We start from the raw sequence: 23,645 nt of genomic DNA on the forward strand, positions 1-23,645 counted from the left end.
CTTGTTCAATACGTACCAGGGCCCCATCCCCGACCTCTACCTCCGTTACATTGACGACTGCTTTGGGGCCACCTCCTGCACCCACACACAACTGACTGACTTCATCCACTTCACCACCAACTTCCATCGGCACTCCAATACACCTGGACCATTTCCGACACTTCCCTACCATTCCTTGACCTCACCATCTCCATCGCAGGGGACAGACTTCTGACCGACATACACTACAAACCAACTGACTCACATGGCTATCTGGACTACACGTCTTCCCACCCTGCCCCCTGTAAAGACTCCATCCCCTACTCCCAATTCCTCCGCCTATGCCGCATCTGTTCCCAGGATGAGACGTTCCACACCAGGGCATCGGAAATGTCCTCGTTCTTCAGGGAACGGGGATTCCCCTCCGCCACCATAGATGAGGCTCGCACCAGGGTCTCATCCATACCCCGCAACACTGCTCTCTCTCCCCATCCCCGCACTCGCAACAAGGGCAGAGTCCCCCTAGTCCTCACCTTTCACCCCACCAGCCGGCAAATACAACAAATAATCCTCCGCCATTTCCGCCACCTCCAACGTGACCCCACCACTCGCCACATCTTCCCATCTCCCCCTATGTCTGCCTTCCGCAAAGACCGCTCCCTCCGCAACTCCCTTGTCAATTCTTCCCTTCCCTCCCGTACCACCCCCTCCCCGGGCACTTTCCGTTGCAACCACAAGAAATGCAACACCTGTCCCTTCACCTCCCCCCTCGACTCCATTCAAGGACCCAAGCAGTCGTTCCAGGTGCGACAAAGGTTCACCTGTATCTCCTCCAACATCATCTACTGCATCCGCTCCTCTAGATGTCAGCTGATTTACATCGGGGAGACTAAGCGGAGGTTGGGCGATCGTTTCGCCGAACACCTCCGCTCAGTCCGCAATAACCTACCTGAACTCCCGGTGGCTCAGCACTTCAACTCCCCCTCCCATTCCCAATCTGACCTCTCTGTCCTGGGTCTCCTCCATTGCCAGAGTGAGCAACACCGGAAATTGGAGGAACAGCACCTCATATTCCGCCTGGGTTGCTTGCGTCCAGATGGCATGAACGTTGAATTCTCCTAGTTTTGCTAGCCCTTGCTGTCCCTTCCTTAACCCTCGAGCTGTCTCCTCCCATCCCCCCGCCCTCGGGCTCCTCCTCCTCCCTTTTTCCTTCCTTCTCCCCCCCACCCCCCATCAGTCTGAAGAAGGGTTTCGGCCCGAAACGTCGCCTATTTCCTTCGCTCCATAGATGCTGCTGCACCCGCTGAGTTTCTCCAGCATTTTTGTGTACCAGTGACAAGGATGATCTGTTTCTCCTCAAAATTATTAAAAATTCTCTTCCTTAAATCTTGTTGTTCCACCCAGCCAGACAAGTGCCCAATTTTTCATTACACTTCAATTTAGAGATAGTGAACATTGTCAAGATTCACGAGGCTAGTAATTCATTAATCGTTTTCCTTCTTCAAGATGGTCATTGTATATAACTGACATGGTTGGAGTATTAGCTGCAATTTGCAGAATATTACTGTTATCCGATTATTACAGGGTATTGAATAAGTTGTCAGTGGAGCTGAACACCTTTGAATTATAGGAAAACATCCACTCTTCTGACCTAATTACAGAGGGAAAGTCATGGATGATAGAACAAACCAGGCTAGACAAGTAAGACTGTTTCCCCTGACAAATTCCTGTAGTAATGTTCTGGGGCTGGGATGATTGGTTCCTTGACATTTTTATTTTACTCAGATAGGGTAGTCAGGTATGATTGTAGCTTCTGGCTAGAATGAATTCCTTTTCACCTCAGATGTGCTCATAGACCATCACAACTAGATCAAAGTTGTTCTCGGGTCTGAAGCTGAATGTTGTGACATTAGGAGATCAGGCATGTGATTGTCCTTTGATAGCACTTTTGTTAGAAATACCAGTGATTAGCTAAGAGTAGCAATGTGGTTGTTTAATTGTGTTTTATCATCCGAATATATCTGAGCAGTCCTCCATTATGTCAGGCAGATGTTAAATTCACAGCTGAACTCCTACAACTTGACTGGGAAAATCAACCAGCACCCGCATGCAGTTCTTCAATTGTTCACTGAAACAAGTTTACCTTTGATATTGTGTAGGAGGGAACTGCAGATGCTGATTTAAACCAAAGATAGACACAAAAAGCTGGAGTAACTCAGCGGGACAGGCAGCATCTCTGGAGAAGGGTCTTGATCCAAAACGTCACCCATTTCTTCTCTCCAGAGATGCTGCCTGTCCCGCTGAGTTACTCCAGCTTTTTGTGTCTATTTTCACCTTTGATATTGTCAAGTGGAATGAACATTTACTGTTTGTGATTTTCCACCTCATTGTAGTCACATCTCTTCCAGAGTAATGTTAAAAGTATAATTGAATGCCCTTGTCAAATAATAAGGAATATTGTGGCTCAGATTCAACTTGGCACCAGGATAAAAACACACAATATCAGATGCTTGATATAGAAACAGCCAATGGGAATAGGGTATATTTTTTACACTACAGCCAATTGATAGCATTTGTTTTATAATCAGGTGGTAAGTTCACAAACTTGCATTTAATCGGTAGTTAAAAAAAGCAAACTCAATTCTAGCATTTATTTCTAGAGGGTTTGTATACAAAAACAGGGCTGTAATGCTAAGGCTCTATAAGGCATTGGCCAGGCCTCATTTGGAATATTGTGAGCAATTTTGGACACCATATCTGAGGAAGGATGTGCTGGCTCTGGAGAGGGTCCAGAGGAGGTTTACAAGAATGGTCCCAGGAATGATGAGCGTTTATCGACACTGGGCCTGTAATCGCTGGAGTTTTACAAAGAATGAGGGGGGAACACATTGAAACATCCAGAATAGTGGAAGGCTTGGATAGAGTGGATGTGGAGAGGAGTTTCCACTAGTGGGAGAGTCTAGGACAAGAGTTCACAGCCTCAGAATTAAAGGACATTCTTTTAGGAAGGAGATGATGAGAAATGTCTTTAGTCAGAGGGTGATGCATCTGTGGAATTCTTTGCCACAGAAGACTGTGGAGGCCATGTCAGTGAATATTTTTATGGCAGAGATAGATAGATTCTTCATTAGTACAGGTGTCAGAGGTTATGGTGAGAAGGCAAGAGAATGGGGTTAGGAGGGAGAGATAGATCAGTCATGATGGAATGGTGGAGTAGACTTGATGGGCCGAATTGCCCGATTTTACTCCTATCACTTATGACCTTAAATGGAAAGAGTTGAACATGAAGATCCTTAAATTAAACAATCACATTCTGTACAGGGACAAATAATGCAAAATAAGTTCAAGTAATTCTCTTTCTCAGTCTAATAATGGTAAATTGTATCATCAATTGTAGAGCTTGTTTATTTATTAATGAAGTTACTCAATATCAGATTTAATAACAGGAATTCCACTGAGGAACAGACATTACAAAATGCTCTGTTGCTCAAAATAAATTGAATCAGTGTCAGTTGCAGAAGTTATTTATCCAAATTGCCTCATGGAAAATACTCAATTGTAGATCCTGTAGTGAATCGTTGGCTTAATCAAATATGAGATTGCTTTAAATGTTCAAATGCAAATTGACATTTGGAAATTGAAAGGCCCTGGAGATGCTGAGTATATTTTGGAATAGTTCAAATCTTTGGCATAACAATTAATAGCATTTAAAATGCTAAATTAGAGAATTGAGAGAGTTGAATGTATTACTATACATCTATTATATATACATTAAGCACATGTTGAGACTAAATACATAATTTAAAAATTTTAAATCGCAGAGACCCCGAACAATGTTAACTATAACTTTGCCAAAGCGGGCATCCGACAAACTGGTGTCCACCAGTATTTTTTTTAATTCCCTATTGACATTTTTGGCTTACATTTCCATCTGTTGAAAAAACACCCCATTGTGCAAAATTAAAGATTCAATTACCTTTTCTTTTAGATGGCGGATGAGCTTCACCTGAAGATAAAGAAAACATATTTTTGTTCTTTTTAAATATAATTTCATTGATGCAAATCTGTGAAACAAATCATAGTTCTACTCATGAAAAAGAGGTCTTGTTAGGCAATTAGGCAGACCGCAAAAATTATGAGACTTTTAAATGTAAACTGCTAATGCTGCAAATCTGAAACAAAAACTGAAATTGCAGAAAGTTAGGCAGCATCTACGGAAAGAGATGCTCCAGATATGTCAAAACAGAAATTGTACTTTTTCGTAATAAAATCCATGACATTCCACTCTTTATAAACTTCAGCCAAAATGTGTCAAATATCTATTAGTGATTTAAAATCATTTTCAAAGCCATTATCTTCAGGTAATTATTTATCATACGAGATATGTGGTAACATAAAACTACAGGGACAAGGAAATCATTATTGCTTAAATTCCAAGAAATAAAATTTTGAACTAGATTTGTTGAAGTATAACCCCCCAGAGACTATGAAATGCTTTCTAATACATTCCTTTCAAATGCAAAGCAACTATTGTCAAACAAAAAAACAGACAATGCTGGAAACACTCAGCAGGTCAGACAGTATCTGTGGAAAGAGAAACAAATTAACATTACAGATTAAATGTTTTTCATCAGAACTGGGGAAGAGGGAAACAAGATAGTTCTGAGTTGCAGAAAGTGTGGGAGACAGACAAATAGAAGATATAGTATGACTGTAGCATCCATCTGATGAGATTTAACATAGTCACATTCTCTGGATTCTTCAGTCATCAACCCTGGCCCAAAGTAGGTCACTTGTCCCAGTTGTTGTTTTAAGCACCTTCCTATTAATAAGTACGGATGAGAAAGGTTGTATCAATATTCTTCTTTTTTCTCTAAAATAACCAAGCTATCTGCAGAGTATGATAAATGCTGCCAGCATTTCATCCCAATTAGAGACACGCATCCTTATGAATTAATTGCATCAGTGAAAATAAGCCTTATGCAATTTCATCTTTTCTTGCTCAGACAACATAACAATTTGGGGTGCAAAATGAATTGATGTGATTAAAAGAAGGACACTCATATGCATGCAGGGATATTTTTAAAAATGGAGAAAGGGCACATACTATTGTTTCTCTGTCATACATATGTTACTTCTAATGAATGTGCATTCATATACATTTAAGAAAGGGGATTAAAGACAGTTAAAATGATACATTTGGCACAAGTCCATCCTAATTCAATATGTGCACATATGTCTTTCAACCAGGAACTAATGACTAATAAGTTAGATGATTGGATACTGAGATTCATTTTACCAATAAGACTGTTGAGTGCTTCTACAGTGATGATACCAACCTTTTCGTTTAGCTGGGGGGTGAAGAACTGCTATGTGATCAAGGGAAAAGAAGATAAACATCCATTAACATCACAGTGAGCACATTAGACATTATACCATTACATACTTGAAGTAACTTTAAAATTATTTTATTAAACTTTATGAAGCAAAATAATATGTGTCAGATGTGAAGTTGCAAAACTGCAATTTGTGAAATTCAATTCAAGAGATTAGAACGGAGCAAAGTGTGTAGAATCATGATCACATTAAATGGCGGTGCTGGCTCGAAGGGCCGTAGGGCCTACTCCTGCACTTATTGTCTATTGAAGGGACTGCAGATGCTGGTTTAAACCGAAGATAGACACAAAAATCTGGAGCAACTCAGCGGGTCAGACAGCATCTCTGGTGAAAAAGAATAGGTCATGTTTCGGGTCGAGACCCTTCTTAACTGCTCACCTATAAATCACTACATGGTTTAGGACCAAAGTATATCACTGACATGCTTCCACTATATAAGCCTTCTAGACCGCTAAGATCTTCTGAAACCAATCTGTTAGTGATTCCCAGAGTAAATACAAACCATGGGAAAGCAGAATTTAGTTACTATGCAACAAATAGCTGGAATAAACTTCCTGAAGATTTGAGACTTGCCTCGACTTTGACCACTTTTAAAACAAGACTGAAAACTTTTATGTTTACTTTAGCTTTCAGCTAAATCTTAACTACATTGCACTTTTAACTTTTGCACTTTTTATAATGCATTTTTAATTTTGCTTTTCTTTTCTTTTAATTCTTCTATTTTATTTCATTTTATTATTTCATTTTATTGTATGACATGTTTTTTTGTGAAGCACTTTGAGTCTGCCTCGTGTATGAAATGTGCTATATAAATAAAGTTGCCTTGCCTTGCCTTGCCTTGCCTTAACTGAGAGTCAAGGGAAAGGGAAACAAGAGATATATGAGGACATCTCGGATGTCCTGATATGGAACATCTCATCTTGGGCACAGATGCGGCGTAGACGGTGGAATTGGGTGTAGGGTATCTTTAAAATGTATCTTTAAGTAGATGTATAGAAATTCAAGGAATGGTGTCTCAAAGGAACACCATGCAACAAAATCTATTTGTGAAAGCTTCCTGGGAATCAATGGGATTTTAAATTATTCATACAGTGAAAATTAATCAAGAAAGCCTGTTAAACTTTACACATAGAGGGCTAAGATATGAAGATAAAGAAGTTTTTTTCCAACTTTACAATTTACAAACAAGCCCACATCTGCAATAATATGCACAGTTCTAGGCAATGCTCTTTTAAAAGATTGGCTTCAGCAGAAAACTTTTCAAGCTTAGAGCAAACACCCAGTTACCTGTAAAGTTAATGAATGAATCAATAAAGTTTTAGAATTTTGAATGGTATTGGATGAGAAGTTGAAAACAATAATTTCCATGGGTGGGAGTGGACTAATATAAGATTCCGAGAGAATTGTTAAACTGAAATACATGCTCCATTTCTCAAGTGAATGTAAAAGCTATTAGAAGATCTATTTTGTTAATACATTAACCAACACATTAGAGATGTATAAATAAGATTGCAAATCCTTAAAATGAATCTTGAATAGAATCCACAAATTTGACAAAAAGCTAATAAAAAATACTCATATGTGCTGAGACAAAGTCACACCCAACTGTGAATAAGAGAGTTTAGAAATGTCCCATCAAAATGTTACTTCTACTGTTGTGTATTTACTTTCAATACTGACACAGTCCATAATATTTTATTGAACATCAGTGCATTAAAGCACAAATCCACCCTACTTTATATTATTTTATGTTGCGGCAAAATCATAATCTTCCCATGATACAGTAGTTTCCTCCTGTATCAGTTGAAATAGACAAAGCATTATAAACTTCCTCGGCATCATTATTTAATACATTTGGAATTGAAGGCTTCGTGGCCAAGTTTGCAGATGGTACAAAGGTAGGTGGAGGTAGTGCTGAGAAAGCAGGGGCTCTGCTGAAGGACTTGAACAGGTTGGGAGAGTGGGCAAAGAAGTGGCAGATGGAATACAGTGTAGCAAAGTGTGGAGTCATGCATTTTTGTAGTCAGAATAAAGGTGTGGACTATTTTATAAATGGGGAGCGGATTCAGAAATTGGAGGTGCAAAGGGACTTAGGAGTGCTGGTGCAGGATTCCCAAAAGGTTAATGTGCAAGTTGAATCTGTAGTAAGGAAGGCAAATACAATGATGGCATTTATTTTGAGGAGATTAGAGTATATAATCAGGGATGTAATGCTGAGGCTTTATAAGGCACTGATCAGGCACATCTGGAGACTGTGAGCAGTTTTGGGCCCCATATCTGAGGAAGGATGTGCTGGAGAGGATCCAGAGGAAAGTATGAGAATGAACCCAGGGATGATTGAGTCAATGTATGATGTCCATTTGATGGCACTGGGCCTGTATTCTTTGGAGTTTAGAAGGTTGAGGGGAGTCCTCTTTGAAACTTACCGAATAGTGAAAGGCCTGGATAGAGTGGATGCGGAGAAGATGTTTCCTCTAGTGGGAGAGTCTAGGACCAGAAGGCATAGCCTCAGAATAAAGGGACTCGCCTTTAGAAAGAAGACGAGGAGGAATTTCTCAAGTCAGAGGGTGGTGAATCTATGGAATTCATTGCCACAGAAGGTTGTGGAGGCCAAGTCATTGGGTATGTTTAAGGCACAGATTGACAGGTTCTTGATTAGTAAGGGTGTCAAGGGTTATGGGGAGATGGTAGGAGAATGGGGTTGAGGGGGAAAGATAGATCAGCCATGATTGAGTAGACTCAATGGGCTGAATGGAGTAATTCTGCACCTATGACTATTGAAGTTATGAATCCAAATGAATTATACCCCAGAAATTCTGACTAGCACTGCAATGAAAATCTGGCAATGTGTTGCAAAGCAGCAATTTCTGAGATTTTGGAGTTTCTCTGGCAAGTGAATGCATTGTGCTTTAGGTTAACATGGCATTAAGTGGCCGTTTGCTAATTCTTAAAAGTACAATATAGTTAACATTAAATTACCCCATGAAGACCACAAGGAACACGTACAATGCAGAGTGATTCTCACATGATACTTGAATTGGCTTCAACAACAATATTTTTAATTTTACCTGTCATCAGTGCTCACATTTGGTACTGTAAATTACCCACCTTTCTTTTTTGTCTGAGGTTTAATTTCACCTAAACCAGAAAAAAAATGTAAATGAATTTGAGTAGCCATGTAGTGCAGACAGGCACAAAGCTTAAATTCTGGAAAATACTTCCCAAAGTTATAATCACGCAGCAAACTAACAGTTTTAAAATATCAATGAGTTGGCCTAGTTACGATTAGAATTGCAAAGTACGATTAAATGTTTTCCATTTTATGCTATTTTAACAAAAATGAGCATGCAACACAAAAGCAATGCAACACAACTCCTCCTCAGAAAAGAATGCCTTAATTTAATTAATGAAATACATTTATGCCCACTCTGGATTCTTAATAAATTGTCAACTATTCTTCATAATACTACTACTTCTCAGATTTGAAATAGAAAGACCTATATCTTTTGTTAAATTCAAAGTTTAAAACATAATTTGTCCCTTCATAAATCGTTGAGAGATCATTGTTTTAAAATATTTTTTTTCTAAATATTATAGGGTTCTTTATATCGCCGTGGAGGGACTTTTTCGGCATGATTTCACTGACGATCCTGACTGCAGCAGATTCTTCTTCTTCGAAACAGTTGATGATTTCTTTTATCTTTTCAAAATTTACAGCATAGTAGAATACAGCAGAGAGCCATGTACCCCACCTAGTCAAAACAGGCTGAGGAGGTAGCGGAATCTCGGGTGCCATTTCCTTGAACAACTGCACATGTGACGGTGCTTTGAGGAAGATTTTCTTGAAATTGGAAACTAGGCGATCGACATTTGGAAGCTACGTATGTGCTTGACAATTCTATGAAGTCCTTGAGCTAAGCATGTCAAATGCAACATTTTGGGGAATAAAACTTTAAGAGTACAAACAGATTTTTTCATGTACGGAGCTACATCAGTCACAAACAATTCTCATGTTTTATACCCTCTGGCCAAAGTACAGCAAGTGAAGATGTAAACAACTGAGCAATAGTTGAGCTGTTTGACTTCTCCAATACTTCCGATGTCAGAAAATACTCCTTTGATGTTGACCTGCCTCCAGTGTACCGATGATCACATTGGCAACATATCTCCCCACAACATCAGTTGTCTCGTCTACTGAGATCCATATTTTGTTGCATGCAACTTCATCTCTAATTTTCTGCACTACAATGTTGAAGTTGCTGTCAACATAATTTTTCCGTAATGATGACTCGCTTGGTATATGTTCCTCTGTGCATTTCTCTAAAAAAAACCTCTGAGAGATTTGTTTTCCAATTTCCTCAGTGGAATTCCAGCATTAATGAATGCCTTGCACAGATCACTCGAAAACTCAGATTTGCGACAGGAGTCAGCAGTAAATGTCGTGAGGAGACAAGCTTGGGTATTTCGCTTGCGTAGTCTACATCCCAGCGGTATCAACATTGACGGTTCTAATTTTAGATAGCCCTTGTCTTCTCCCTCCTCCCCCTCACCCTTCCCAGCTCTCCTTCTAGTCCTACTGTCTCCGCTTCTTCCTTTCTTCCCCCCCCATATCAGTCTGAAGAAGGGTCTCGACCCGAAACGTCGCCTATTCCTTCTCTCCATAGATGCTGCCTCACCTGCTGAGTTTATCCAGCATTTTTCGTCTACCTACGATTTTTCCAGCATCTGCAGTTGTTTCTTAAATTGATCTTGCAGAAGGCTGAACCAGCGGGCAGTGGCATGAGCGAATGAATGACCAACGGTGGCACCCATAATTTTGCCCCGGTGGTGGAAATTTTCTTGTAAGTTGTACCATGTTAACACATTAATAATAAGAAAACATCATTGTAATCTCGGTACAATTAGAGAAAATAGTACGACCTTTTAGCAATATGGCAAAAAAAGGCTGATTTAGGCACTCGATCGTGAAAAAGGCATTATCTTGGTGAAATCATCAAAAAAGGCATGAAAAGGCACTTACGGCATTTATTGCAAAATCCTGGCTCTAAATATCAAAATGCTGGAATTCACTGGTTCCATATACACACACACACACACACAGAAAAGTGTTTTCTCCCCAACAGTGAATATTGACAGAGTCAGGAGCATAACATGGCAACTCCTTGCTGCATCTCATAAACCACAGACACTGGTCCAAAGTGAAAATCTACTGCCCTGTAGCAGCTAAAATATAATCTAGTTTTATAGTCTCTGTCTAACCACATTTTAATGATTCTGACCTGATTAGCCAATTGCACCAGTCTCATTTAGAAATAATCACATTTTCAGGCAATTTCTGATTTGGCAAAAAAATCACATTTAATTTTATTGCTCCTGTGGCCATGGGAATGGAAGTTATATGCTTCCTGCTGCAGCAGAGCAGAAATTAGTAGTTTTACTGAGTGCTTTGATCAGCTCAAAGCCCACTATTGCAGCCTGGACTCTGCTTTGTGCACAGTAGCAATTAGGGATTTGCAAAATCTCACGGTACCACTTTGATATATTCAATAATGTTCTAAGACTTCTGCTCCACTGCATATTACAGTCATTTTCTGCTACCAAACCCATCAAGTTACTCAATAACATTAATCTGCAATGATCCGAGGCACCAACAGAGCAGCTAAATGCAAAATGGGAATTTTTTGAGAAGCTTTTCCAGATATACAGTGGGCAGGGAAATTCTTTACTGCAGATTGAACAGAACATCAAACAAAGGGTGTAACAGGTGGTTGGTGTAAATACTGCTCATTTTGTATTTTTACTTCATAATAATGTTAACCGTATGGTTGTACCATCATCCATTCTTGTCATATAATCTGCCATACTTCTGCTATTTAATATTTTTTTTATTGATTTAACATATACCCAGTCACTTCTCTCTAGTTGAATCTCTGCTTTTGTAAAAAAAAGAGTCATAATTCAATTTAATTCCACCAGAATCTTCATCCTTTGCCGAACCCTCATCCATTACTGAACACACCTCAGCCACTGCCAACAGTTTAAACCTAACAAATAAATTGAATGATCTAATCCAAAGAGATTGTGATCAATTAGCTTGAACTCCAAATGATTTGATAGGCACAAAGCATGAAAATGTTGAAGGGGTAGGATCAAGCTTGATCATATTGAAGTGTGGAAAAGACCCAAGGGGGTTAAGAGCCCTGCATCTTTTTCTACTTTATACATCATGATTGCTGCGTCCAAATGGTTAAGTAAGCAAATAATCACGTTAGCCCAGGAATTCTTCACCATTGTTGAAAATACTATAAAGTGTTGTTGCAGGGCATACCAACAATGATGTGAGTCGTAAGCATGAAAATGCAAAATTCTACAATTCTGAGGCACTGTGGAGTGTATATTGCACACTCGTTGTCACACACTGCAGAGTGTGGCGCTATAATGCCTAAAGACTTTCAGAGTGGGTCAATGGAGATCTAAGGCTCGAATGTCCAAAGGCGAGTATCAAAGGGAGAAGAGGATTGCAGTTGATCATCAAAGGGAGGAAGCAATATAAGGACTTGGGCAGAGAGCAATGTTGAAGGTTTGGTGTTAGAGTGTGGAAGATTAGGGAGTCAGCAGTAATGAGGTGCAGGATGGAGGCTCAAGGTTAGCAGATCATTTGATATGGAGTGTTGAGATTTAAGGGCCTGTCCCATGGCGATTTTGCCTGTGTCATATCAGTGTCGCCAAAAGATTTTGAACATTTCAGAATCCATCGGTGACAAATGTTGCGACACTTGAAAAATTACGCCGCGTCATACGTCATCATGCCGCAAATGTTTCGGTGACCTGATACGTCAGTTAATGATGCCGGCAGTCGCCGAAAGAATCGCCAAGTGGGACAGGCCCTCAACTTGGGCTGGTTTTCCACACTGGGTTATGTTTTGTTCCAGAAAAGGCCACTTTAAACACTGCTGCAGTACAGCAGTGGTTTGAAAGTATGGTTGATCTGAGAGTGACCTGTAACAATGAGACCAAATTTCCCAGATCTTGGTCCAAATTATGCAAGGAATGTCATCATTCTGTGCATGACTAATGCAGCACTCACACAATCAATGCAAAGATACTTTGTGACCGTGAGTCAAAATTCTGCAGAGGTGCCCTTTTGAATCAAAATGCTAGCAATTTCCTTTCACTAATAAATAAGTGATTAACAACAGATATCATTTAGAAATAGTCACAAACAATAAGTCAATTGGCCATGCTGACTTAGTTGAGCTCACCTAAACTTATGATAGATCTTAGAATGCAAGGAATGTCTACATCCTCTCCATCACCAACTTTGCCTACTTCCACTTTCATCGCCACTTTACCTCATTTGTATTGAAATCTTTATCCAAGCCTTTCTTATGCCTAGACCTGAATATTCCAATGTTCTTCGGTTTTTCCACTTTCCATAAACATTAGTTCTCCATGACTCTGCTGCCTATTACCAATTGTGCTATCACATCACCTATCATCTCTTTCTTTATTCTCTTGGTTTAGGGTGCTGAAAAAAGTGCTTGATACATTGGCCTTCATCAATTGGGACGCTATGTTACAGTTGCACAAGCATCTTGGTAAGCATGGATAAGTTGGGCTGGAGGGCCCGTTTCTAGGCTTTATGATTTTTCTGTATGAATCTGCTTTCTTCCAATTCTGTCATCCCCACAATTATAATCCCCCTAAATGAGGACCATGGCCCAGCTCATCTAAGCTTAAGAACTCTCAAAATGTCTCTTTTAACATAGCCTTACAAACAACTTTAGTTTGTTTATATTTCTGTAAGGTGCTTTGGAGCATTTTACTCTTTTGGAAGTTTTGAAGGGGCACTGGTTAGGAGGGCATTTCCTGACATATTCCCTGAATCCTTTGGAAAGTGTAAATGAAAAGAATCCAAGACAGGATTGGGTTGCAGTTAACAATAATGTACCCAACAACAAATCTGAGTGCCAGTGTGTGTATATGAAGAATAATCGAATGGGCAAGAGAAAATTTCAGCCGAAATATTTTTTACACAAAAAAATAAAGTGAATGCTGTGCTAAATTTCTTCTATGACTTACACAATGAAATCCACAGATTTAATTTTAGTTAAGACATAATCTGCACCTCTTTATCAACATCTACTTCATGAAGAGGTATAGATCAAAGTTCAAAATGCATGTTACATTCATCGTGTACGTATGAGGTTGTTACTGGATCTCAGATGTCGAAACAGACAAAATGCATTTGTTTTTCCAATTTCACTCAAAACACTGACTAAATACTGACTACAGTATTTAGAACACAGCCATGGCATCCAAAAGGTAGAATGATAACTATAATTAATCGCTTCAAAATTACACAAAAGGCCCTTTTTAATCAAAGGCATTTCAAAGATAACAATCTATTCACAGCATGTCTTGGATGTCAATTTGTTTTTGCTTCCAGATTTCAAGGCAAATTGTGAGGGGAAAAAACATTATGCTCTTGTAATTATGTTAGAACATGAATTAAAACAAAATAGAATTATGGTTTATCAGGTACTAAAATCTCATAAACATGTTAATTTGGTTTTGGAACCGAAAAATCTGTTAAAGCAGTTTCAGTAAATAAAGCAGTAATGATATAAACACATAGTGGTTATTTGAGGGATCCTCCGTAGCTACATCCAAGACTTTCACAGGACCTGAGCTTAATTCTAAAACCTCCTGATCATTTTCATTTTGCAGTGCCAGGCTTGATGGAATATAATTTCTTGAAAATATATTTTAGTAAAAATTATGTGCCTCATTCCATTTGGATTAGAAAAGGCCTTAAAACATCACTTTTATTTTATCCTGTGGTTATTTTCAGCACAAAATAGCTTTTAATCTTCATTTCAATAATCTATTTTATATGCAGAAAGGGGTTAGCCAGAACAAATTAAAAATTGATGGGGGGGAAATCATATAAAATATAAATTACCTGCTTAGATCCTTACTCATTGACACCATAAATCATATTCTTTGAATATTTGTTGATGGGAATTAACGAATGGAAAATTATTACTGTTATTTGCCTCAATATATACTGTACATTTTCAGTAAAGATGCTCAAACCATGGATCTGTATACCATGTTGGAAGGTGAATTGTTCTATTTTTCACCAATCAGTTGTTTCCAGATTAAATGGTGCCTGAATGAAATGTTCAATCAAGCTCACTCAAATCTGATACACAGATGTTCCAGGATTGCAGTTCCCTTGAGTCAATATGGCATTGCAAGTTATCCTCTGAAGATCTGAAACATTGTGATTGTTTGGTGTGACATGATAGCTTCACCTTGTTTAACCTTATCTAGAGGGAAGAGGTTTGTAGCAGTTCAAACAAATTTTACACAGAATGCACAATCAAAGGAGATGTTCTTGTCATTCCTGGGGATAAAAGAGCAGTTTCTAACCCACTGCTCCAAACAATTTGAAATAATCATAAAAAGACATTAACACAATGTATATTTTGTGACTAATAAAAATTAATTTAGTGGTTTTGATATTCTGTTGTTTACTATATGGAGCTGACAGGATTGAGAAAACACCCTTTCTATGCCTGATATGTAGAAATGTACTGCAGACTTTTCAGTGCAAGTTTAGAAAAAGTCAAATGTCTACCCAAAAGAGCTTAAAAATTATAAATAATACCGCAGTTTAAATTATGCAATAATGATAAATTAATATTAATTATTTTAAGCAATTTGGACACCGTGCGCATATAATGTAATCATCGTAAATGTATATGTTGCACAATGTATATCTGCTGCATAGCAAGTTCCCAATACCTTCATCCACATCGTCATCTGTTGTTGATAATGTATCAGACAGTAAAGATATAAAACCATTGATCCAATTTGAGGTATCCTCCACAGCCTCATCTATGACTTTCACAGGATCTGAGCTTAACTCTTTAAAACCTCCTGAATGCATACAAGAAAAGAGCAGTAAGTAAAAAAAGAACATAGTTCAGAAATTAAAAAGAGAAATCAAACATTTACTGTGTGAACTTTCTTTTAGAGAGCTGATTAAGTTATTTACTTTTTCCCATAAATGTGTGTACATTTCATAGTAGTGCAGGGGGTCTCTTTGGACTAGTTTACCAGATGCAATGGTAGAAATTAAAAAAGCATCAGGCACTTACATTTAATCTTCTGGTAAAATTAAGTATGAATATTCACTCCATGAGTTAAGCCATACTTTTTAATAAGAAAGTTATTCATTTATAAAGAAAAAATCCAATTTTTAATAATCTAATAATTTTACCAGGTAGCACAAAATCTTAATTTTACTTTAAAAACATATTATACTGTATATAGATTATTTTTAAATTGACGAAGCATAATCAGAAATAAAATAATAGAAAGTCTCATCCATCAATTGTGAGTGTCAGAATCATCAACATTATTTAAACCTGGAATTCAGATTGCTTGGATTAAACTAACATAATCAATTTATGTAAACAGTGTTAAACATGGGAATAAAGTTAAGCATGGCACAAATTTTAATTATGGAAATGCTATGGAGTAGTTCAATCCAAGCACATTTCAGAAATGACTGATTTGCTCAGAAATTCTCATAAGTATTAATAAAAACATGCAAGTTCAATTGACTTGGTCACATTTGCTTTTTACTGCTGGTTTGTCAAATGGATTTTGTGATATTCCCTATATGACTTTCAAAAATAAAGGGAAGAAAAACAAAACCTTGAATGTGAAAACGGGTGCCATCATTTACTGCAATGAGAATGAATGATGTAATGAGCACGACGTGAGGAGGGCTCTGACATGGGTGAACACGAGAAAAGCTGTAGGCCCAGATGGCATCTCAGGGCGAGTACTTAAGTCCGGTGCTACGCAGCTAGTTCCGGTGCTCACTACAATATCCGACCTCTTCCTGGCCAAGTCCGCGGTCCCTGCCTGCTTCAAAAGATCCATCATTGTACCATCATCCATCATTTGGGACGACAGATGGCACAATGGGCTAAGTGTTCGGCTGGCGACCGGAAGGTAGCCGGTTCGAATCCCGCTTGGAGTGCATACTGTCGTTGTGTCCTTGGGCAAGACACTTCACTCACCTTTGCCTGTGTGTGAATGTGTGTGAATGTGTGTGAGTGATTGGTGGTGGTCGGAGGGGCCGTAGGCGCAGATTGGCAGCCACGCTTCCGTCAGTCTGCCCCAGGGCAGCTGTGGCTACAGAAGTAGTGTACCACCACCGAGTGTGACTGAGGAGTGAATGAATAATGCGATGTAAAGCGCCTTGAGTATTAGAAAGGCACTATATAAATCCCATTCATTATTATTATTATTACCGGTACCTAAAAATGCCTCCCCAGCCTGCCTGAATAACTACCGTCTGGTGGCCCTCACCTCGGTAGTCATGAAATGCTTTGAGAGGTTAGTCAAGAAACACACCTGCGCCTTCCTCCCTCGCAACATGGACCCGCTACAATTCGCATACCGGCCGAACAGATCCACGGACGATGCGGTCTCCCAGGTTCTGCACACCGCTCTCTCTCATCTTGACAGCCAGAAGGGAGGTATGTGAGGATGCTGTTTATAGACTTCAGTTCAGCCTTCAACACCATAGTCCCTACCAGACTGGCCGAGAAGCTGCTGGAATTGGGGCTAAACACCCCCCTGTGTGCCTGGGTCCTGGACTATCTCACCATCAGGCCCCAGGTAGTCAAGATGGGGAGAAATACATCGAAGTCCCTCACCCTGAGCACAGGATCTGAGTACTGTACTCCCTGTACACACATGACTGTGTGGCCAGGTTCAGCTCCAACTCGATAATCAAGTTTGCTGATGACACTGTGGTGGTGGGCCTGATCTCAGACAACGATGGGAAGGCCTACCGGGAGGAGGTGGCTGATCTGGCACTCTGGTGTCAGGACAACAGCCTCCTCTTGAATATCAAAAAAACTAAGGAGCTGATCGTGGACTTTAGGAGGGCACATCATCCGAGGACGTACACACCATTGAGGATAAATGGGGATACTGTGGATAGGGTGAGCTGTTTTAAATACCTGGGAGTCCACATCTCTGAGGATATCTCATGGACATCACACGCTGCAGCACTCGTGAGTAAGGCAAGACAGCGCCTTTACCACCTCAGGCAATTGAGGAAATTCAGAGTGTCTCTGAGGATCCTCCAGTGCTTTTACTCAGCGGCTGTGGAAAGCATCTTGTCTGGAAATATCACGTTTTGGTTTGGGAACTGCTCTGCCCAGGACAAGAAGGCTCTGCAGAGAGTAGTGCGTTCGGCCGAACGCACTATGGGAACTACACTCGCCCCCCTGCAGGAACTATACATCAGTTGGTGCAACTCCAGAGCCAACAAGATCATGGGAGACCCCTTCCACCCCTGCAACAGACTGTTCCAGCTGCTACGGTCAGGCAAACGCCTCCGTCGCCATGCTGTGAGAACGGAGAGCATGAGAAGGAGTTTCTTCCCAGAGGCCATTCGGACTGTAAACTCCTATCTCTCCAGGGACTAACTTTACTGAACCATTCTACTGTTGTGTGGTATCTTTTTTAAATTTCTGTTTTTTCCTTTTTCTTCCCTCACACAAATATGTAATATGTGAATATGTGATTCTGTTCCATTCTGTTTGTAGTTTGTTTGTTTTTTTTTTGCACAATTCGCGAGCAATGCCACTTTTCATTTCACTGCACATCTCATATGTGTATGTGACGAATAAACTTGACTTGACTTGACTTGACTTGACTTGATTTGCATTGTCACCACCTGGGCTGTTCCGTATGTAGATATAAAGTTATGGAGTCATACAGCATGGAAACAGGCCTTTGGGCCCAATTCTTCCATGCCGAACAAAATGCTCCATTTTAGCTGGTCCCATTTGCGTGCATTTGACCCATATCCTTCAAAACTTTTCCTCTCCAAATACCTGTCCAAATTACTTTTAAATGCTATTATAGTACCAGCCTCAACTACCTCCTCTGGCAGCTTGTTTCATGTACCTGCCACCATCTGACTAAAAATGTTGCTTCTCAGGTTCCTATTAAATCTACCCCCTCTCACCCTAAACCTATGTCCTCCGGTCTTGATTCCCTTGCCCTGTGTAAAAGACTTGGGTTAGTATTGGGTTAACATCCAATTAAATACATCTCCCATCCCTCTCCCATTCCTGTTGTACTCTTTTTTGTTCCACAGAAATCAGCTGAAAAGTTATTTGACCAGGCAGTTAAAATGAAAATCCACTCCTATATGGTTTAATTCCATAGTATTCACTGAATATACTGCATAGAAGAATTTATTGAAAGATTGAAGCTGTAGATACCTTCAAAGCAATGAACTTCCCTGATATTCTGAGTGAAGCCTGTACATATTTTTGCCAGCAAGCTAAAGCACTACAAAGGTAAAAGCAGCAAAACAAATACTGAGATGCAATTCATTTGGACAACATGCAACGAGCAGTCACAAAATCAAATACATATTTGTTAGTTTCAAAACATTTCAAGACTTGTTAGGAACAGAATAAAAATCCCTTAGTTCTCTGAAATGGAAATTGCTGAGAAATTCAGTCCCATTCACAAAAGCCAAACACACTATACAGGAGCATCAGTATGTGGTAATTTGTTTCAGAAATTCATTGTATTAACTTCACTGATTTTCGTTTAATGCGGTACAATCTGTTCCATTTCTAATTAGCCCATTTTCATGGAATGTGGAGTAACTTTAATACAATCTACCCTGTCAAAATAACTAGTCTGGAGAACATTTAACATTAAAATCAGACATAGATTGTGGAATAAAATGCTTGCATATCAGAACTGGTGAAATTTATATTGCAAATATTTTAAATTCACATAATCCATGTTCATTGCAAAATTACTTCTCTTCAAGGATTACAGATGTTTATTGATCACACAATATTTTATAAATGCTTTATAATTTACCACCTTGATTTGGGTCAGAAGTTTGAGTGTTAGAAATCCTTGAAGACAATGCCAAAATTCTAATGAACAACATGAAATCAGTCCTTGCCTCTTGGACTCTGTGCTTCCTTTAGGACTTTGCCGACACCAGCTTGTTGCTTCCCTGTTGGGATGAGATGTTTTAAGAAAGGGAGAGTAAAGAGTAATACAGACATGCACCACAGGAAAAGCCAAGAGAGGTGATTTAGTCTTCTCGGTACCACAAACATGGTGTCAGTGACAGCAGCTGATAATGCCTATTTTCCTATACCTATTTGTATTTTCTCCTCTAGCATTAATTTGTAATTTCAAGAAACCTATGCGCAAACTATCCTATGCTCATGCTGACATTACTTAAAGGAGAGATGAACATTAAATCCAACCACTGCCAACAGTGGGGAGCATTGCCTCGAATAATGGTTGTGCTGAATCACTTTCATTGAATGTGACAATCATTCAGGTCAATGAGAGGGACAGCAGTTCACTCAAGAGGCCAGGAAGGTATTGAAGGTCAAAATGATGCAGCAAAAAGAATCAGAAAAATGAATGGCTTCCTTTAATTTAAGTGGGAGAAAATTCAGCTCTTTATATTTGATGCAACTTAAGGGCAACTTGTTTTCCTTCGAAAGAACTGTGAATATTGTTGTTCAAATCATGCAGCTTGAGTGACAAGCAATGTCTGGAAATACAATGGTCTAGAATTTAGTCGGTGCTTGGAAAGGCATTGTAAATAGTTGTTGTGAACTCCGCCAACATTTTTTTGTGTGCCCGGGCAGATTTCCATAAGAAAGATCGAAGAAAGCAAAGGAATTCCAGTATCTCAGGGTATAGCCAGCCAGATAATCAAGTTGCACATGTGAATGGATTAAGTTTAGGGAATGTTTGTGAGCCAGTATGGTGTGGGGTCAGGTGAGTGTTGTAGTGGCATCAAGGTTAGGATTTGACATTGTAGGTTGTGAGGGAGGTATTCTTGCGTACGGGGTTGTATTGGTAGCAGAAATTATTGTGGTCAATAGATAGGATTGCCAATTATAAGAGTTGATGTGGACAATTTGGAGTTATTATAGGCTATTGTGTGGTGGAGAATTGTAATGAGAGATTTAATTGTTCGACAAGGCAACACAGAATTCTGGGCAAAACTCTCCTTGGTATATTTAGGATATATGTATGATTAGTACTTTATCTTTGGACAATAGGTTCACTGTGCTCAATGTAGCATAGTGCAGGACTGTTTAAAAAAAATATATATAACTTATCAGCACTTTAAGGGTTAGTCATAGTAAGAAGATAAGTAGCATCAACATGATGCATCACTTTCAAAGTCAAAGGTAAACATCAGTTCAAATGAAATCAAATGCTTTGTATTTCAAAGAGGTCCTGAAAAAATATTCACCTTTCTATTTTCTGTGCTTTTTATATACTTTTGCATGTTACACTCCTTCTCAGGGCAAAAATGATAGCAGATTTCAGTTCTAAATACCATCATTTGGGGGCTCACACTGAATTTATTTTTATTACTAGAATTATGATTTCAAAAGGAATTAGTGGTAACTGGGGCAAGGCATAATTGCTCTACAATTTACAGAATCTATTTCTTCTTTGTTGATCTGGGAACAATGTTTTTCAGAAAAAAAGATGGAACTTTAATTTCAGTAGACTTTTCTGTGCGATAATCGTGTGTCACCATTTTTACTTTGCAACAATGACTATATTTCATTGATTGAAAAGTCCTTCAAATGTTCTGAGCTCATAAAAAGCACTATATAAGTGCGATGATTCAATTAATCAATTGATTACATTAATATAGATTGACAGCCAAAATGGATTAATCAATGCCATACACTCGCCATTCATCAAAGATGAGATGAATGTGATGAGATCAAAAGCACTGGATGTTTTTCACAATTCTAGCTGCCTGAACACACATCAAGAAAAGGTTATAATTTCCTATATGCAATCATGCTAATGAATATAGAAAAACCTGACTATGGCTGGGAGAGTTTGATTATACCGTGTGATGGAAGTAGGATTTATTAGTTAACACTGTTCAAAGTTTTAATTTGCTAATTGAATAGACAATGAGAGAGTAGGAAACAAAAAATAACTTCTTTCCAGAAGTTAATGATCTATGAATGAGTCTAAGACTCAACGCATTTGAAGAAATGCAAAAGGTTAAGACTCAAGAAATTTGCAAGAAATTTTGAAGTCACTTCAATAACCCTGTAGATGAAGGAGGAAAGCGAACCTGCAATATGTGGAATGGCAAAGGGTGTTTCACAGATAGCTCACAGTTCTTGGCTGGTACTAAAAAAAGGGAGTTGAATATCCACACGTAAGTAATCAGGAAAGTACAGGGTAAAATTTGTTTCCCACACATAATCTGAATTTATAAATGCACAATATTCTGTTCAATCACGTCGGCTATTTAGGGAGAAGGTCTGCACCATTCCTCATGTGGAAGCAGCTAGTACTATGCACCTTATATTTATATAAGCTAGAGACATGTATTGATTAAGGTTGGGGGAATGGAAAGTCATTGCTGTGGAACACAAGGATAGCAGCATCCAAGGTAATTCAGATGTTATGTGGAATCTTTTTACTCAGAGTTAAACACATGAATTGTCAGGTTTTATGTACCAAAATAAAGCCTCACTGCCATAGTTGAAAAGATCTTTGTTCTTTGCCTTTGAAAAGATAAATTATAGGAAGATAGACGGTTTACTTGTAGCTACACATGTATTTAAAGAAAAAACCTTGAGTACAGGTAGAGTTTAGAAATGTTGCAAGAAACTCACAAACCACCTGATTCCACATGACTCATGTATAGCTCACAAGTTCTTCAAATTGAATAAAGCGATCTAGTCATAAAGTTTGTGTTTATGACTACCTTAAGGAGCGGTGTGATTCATATCTGCCTTCACATAATCAAATGTTTTTTTGGTCCTTTCGATACCTAGTTCATGTCACAAGTGGGTACAAGTTATGGAGGCAGATTGTTCAAGCAGATTAAGAATAGTTGAAAAATGGAAGAAAATGCAACAGGATAATTGCATTAACGTTGGATTACCATAAATGATGCTGCTATTAGCATAATTGCCATAGGTTGTGCTGCATTTTCATGTTCATTTACCCTATGTTTTGTTTTATATTTTCCTTAAGACATTGATGGAGGCCAATTGGCCCATCAAGCAATCCCATCAGTCCCATTCACCCGATATATTCTCAAAACTTGTATTATCCCTCATATGCCCCATCAATTCCTCCTCTAGTTTTCAAATCAGCACCTACATAGGGGGAATTTACTGTTGTTAATTAACTTGCCAGCACACTTTTTCTGATGTGAGCGGAAAATGGAGCACCCAGAGGAAACCCACGCAGCCACAGGGAGAACTCCACACAGACAGCAGCAGGGTAAGGATTGAACCTAAGCCCTTGGAACTACAGGGCAGCAGGTCTGTGAGCTGCATTTCTTTGTAATTGCAAGTGCTGCTCTATGATTCTAGGGCTCAACTAATTCATTCCTACAATAAGAAGACACTTAGTTAATGGCAGTGACGGGTACAATTGAGAAAATATCTACACACGGACCTGAATTTATATAGACATTTTTTATCGAGCAGGGGCATTCTACATTATATTAGATTAATCTGTAATTCTTAAATCTTGTGGAAAGCGATTGCTCATACTTTAATAAAGTAATTGTATGCCTATCAATTCATTTTTTGCCCTGTGTACATTGCTATTGCAATATCATAAATATTAGAGTTAGTGAAATGAACAATGATTTAATTAGGATGTAAATTTCCAATATGTTTCCTTTCTTTTGTATGATGATGGTCCACCTTTGACTTTCGGTGCAACAGCAGAAGATATAAAACTGACTCAAACACAGCCTGATACACTTGAAAATGTGGCAATAGCAGTTTATAAACTAACCTAGCTTGGATGAGCAGGAAGTTGATACCATTTTATGGTATTTATATTCATGTATATATTTGTTTATACGTACTGTGTATATCCTAAAAAATAGCTCCAGTAATGTATTTTGTTTTACATATTCATTTATTTCATTCTCTGTTGTACATTACATTAGATCTGCTCTTGGCAACCTTTCATCGGCAATTTAGAACAAAATATTGTTAGTTTTTAGTAAAGGAACCGGCCTTTAACACCTTCTGATCTGTTTTTGTTTTTAAATACACACAATAAAGAGTTTAAAATTTAAACCACCCACTGCTTTCAATAACATGGACAAGAAGTGACTTTCCACACCATTTTGAATTTTGTGTCATTATATACTTAAT

General features: G+C 38.7%; 1 protein-coding gene across 1 annotated transcript in view; it reads right to left on the minus strand.

The window, feature by feature from the left end:
- trdn (triadin) overlaps window positions 1-23,645 on the minus strand; it is a 353,412-nt gene that overhangs the window by 281,307 nt on the left and 48,460 nt on the right. The window contains exons 4-8 of the mRNA XM_033022051.1: window positions 19,412-19,465; window positions 15,190-15,324; window positions 8,485-8,514; window positions 5,319-5,348; window positions 3,956-3,985 (exon numbers count right to left, since the gene is read on the minus strand). Of these exons, the coding sequence (XP_032877942.1) occupies window positions 3,956-3,985; window positions 5,319-5,348; window positions 8,485-8,514; window positions 15,190-15,324; window positions 19,412-19,465 (279 nt within the window). The remainder of the gene's footprint in view (window positions 1-3,955; window positions 3,986-5,318; window positions 5,349-8,484; window positions 8,515-15,189; window positions 15,325-19,411; window positions 19,466-23,645) is intronic.

This window comes from Amblyraja radiata, chromosome 5 (assembly GCF_010909765.2).
Source record: "Amblyraja radiata isolate CabotCenter1 chromosome 5, sAmbRad1.1.pri, whole genome shotgun sequence".
In the NCBI taxonomy this organism is placed as follows: Eukaryota; Metazoa; Chordata; class Chondrichthyes; order Rajiformes; family Rajidae; genus Amblyraja; species Amblyraja radiata.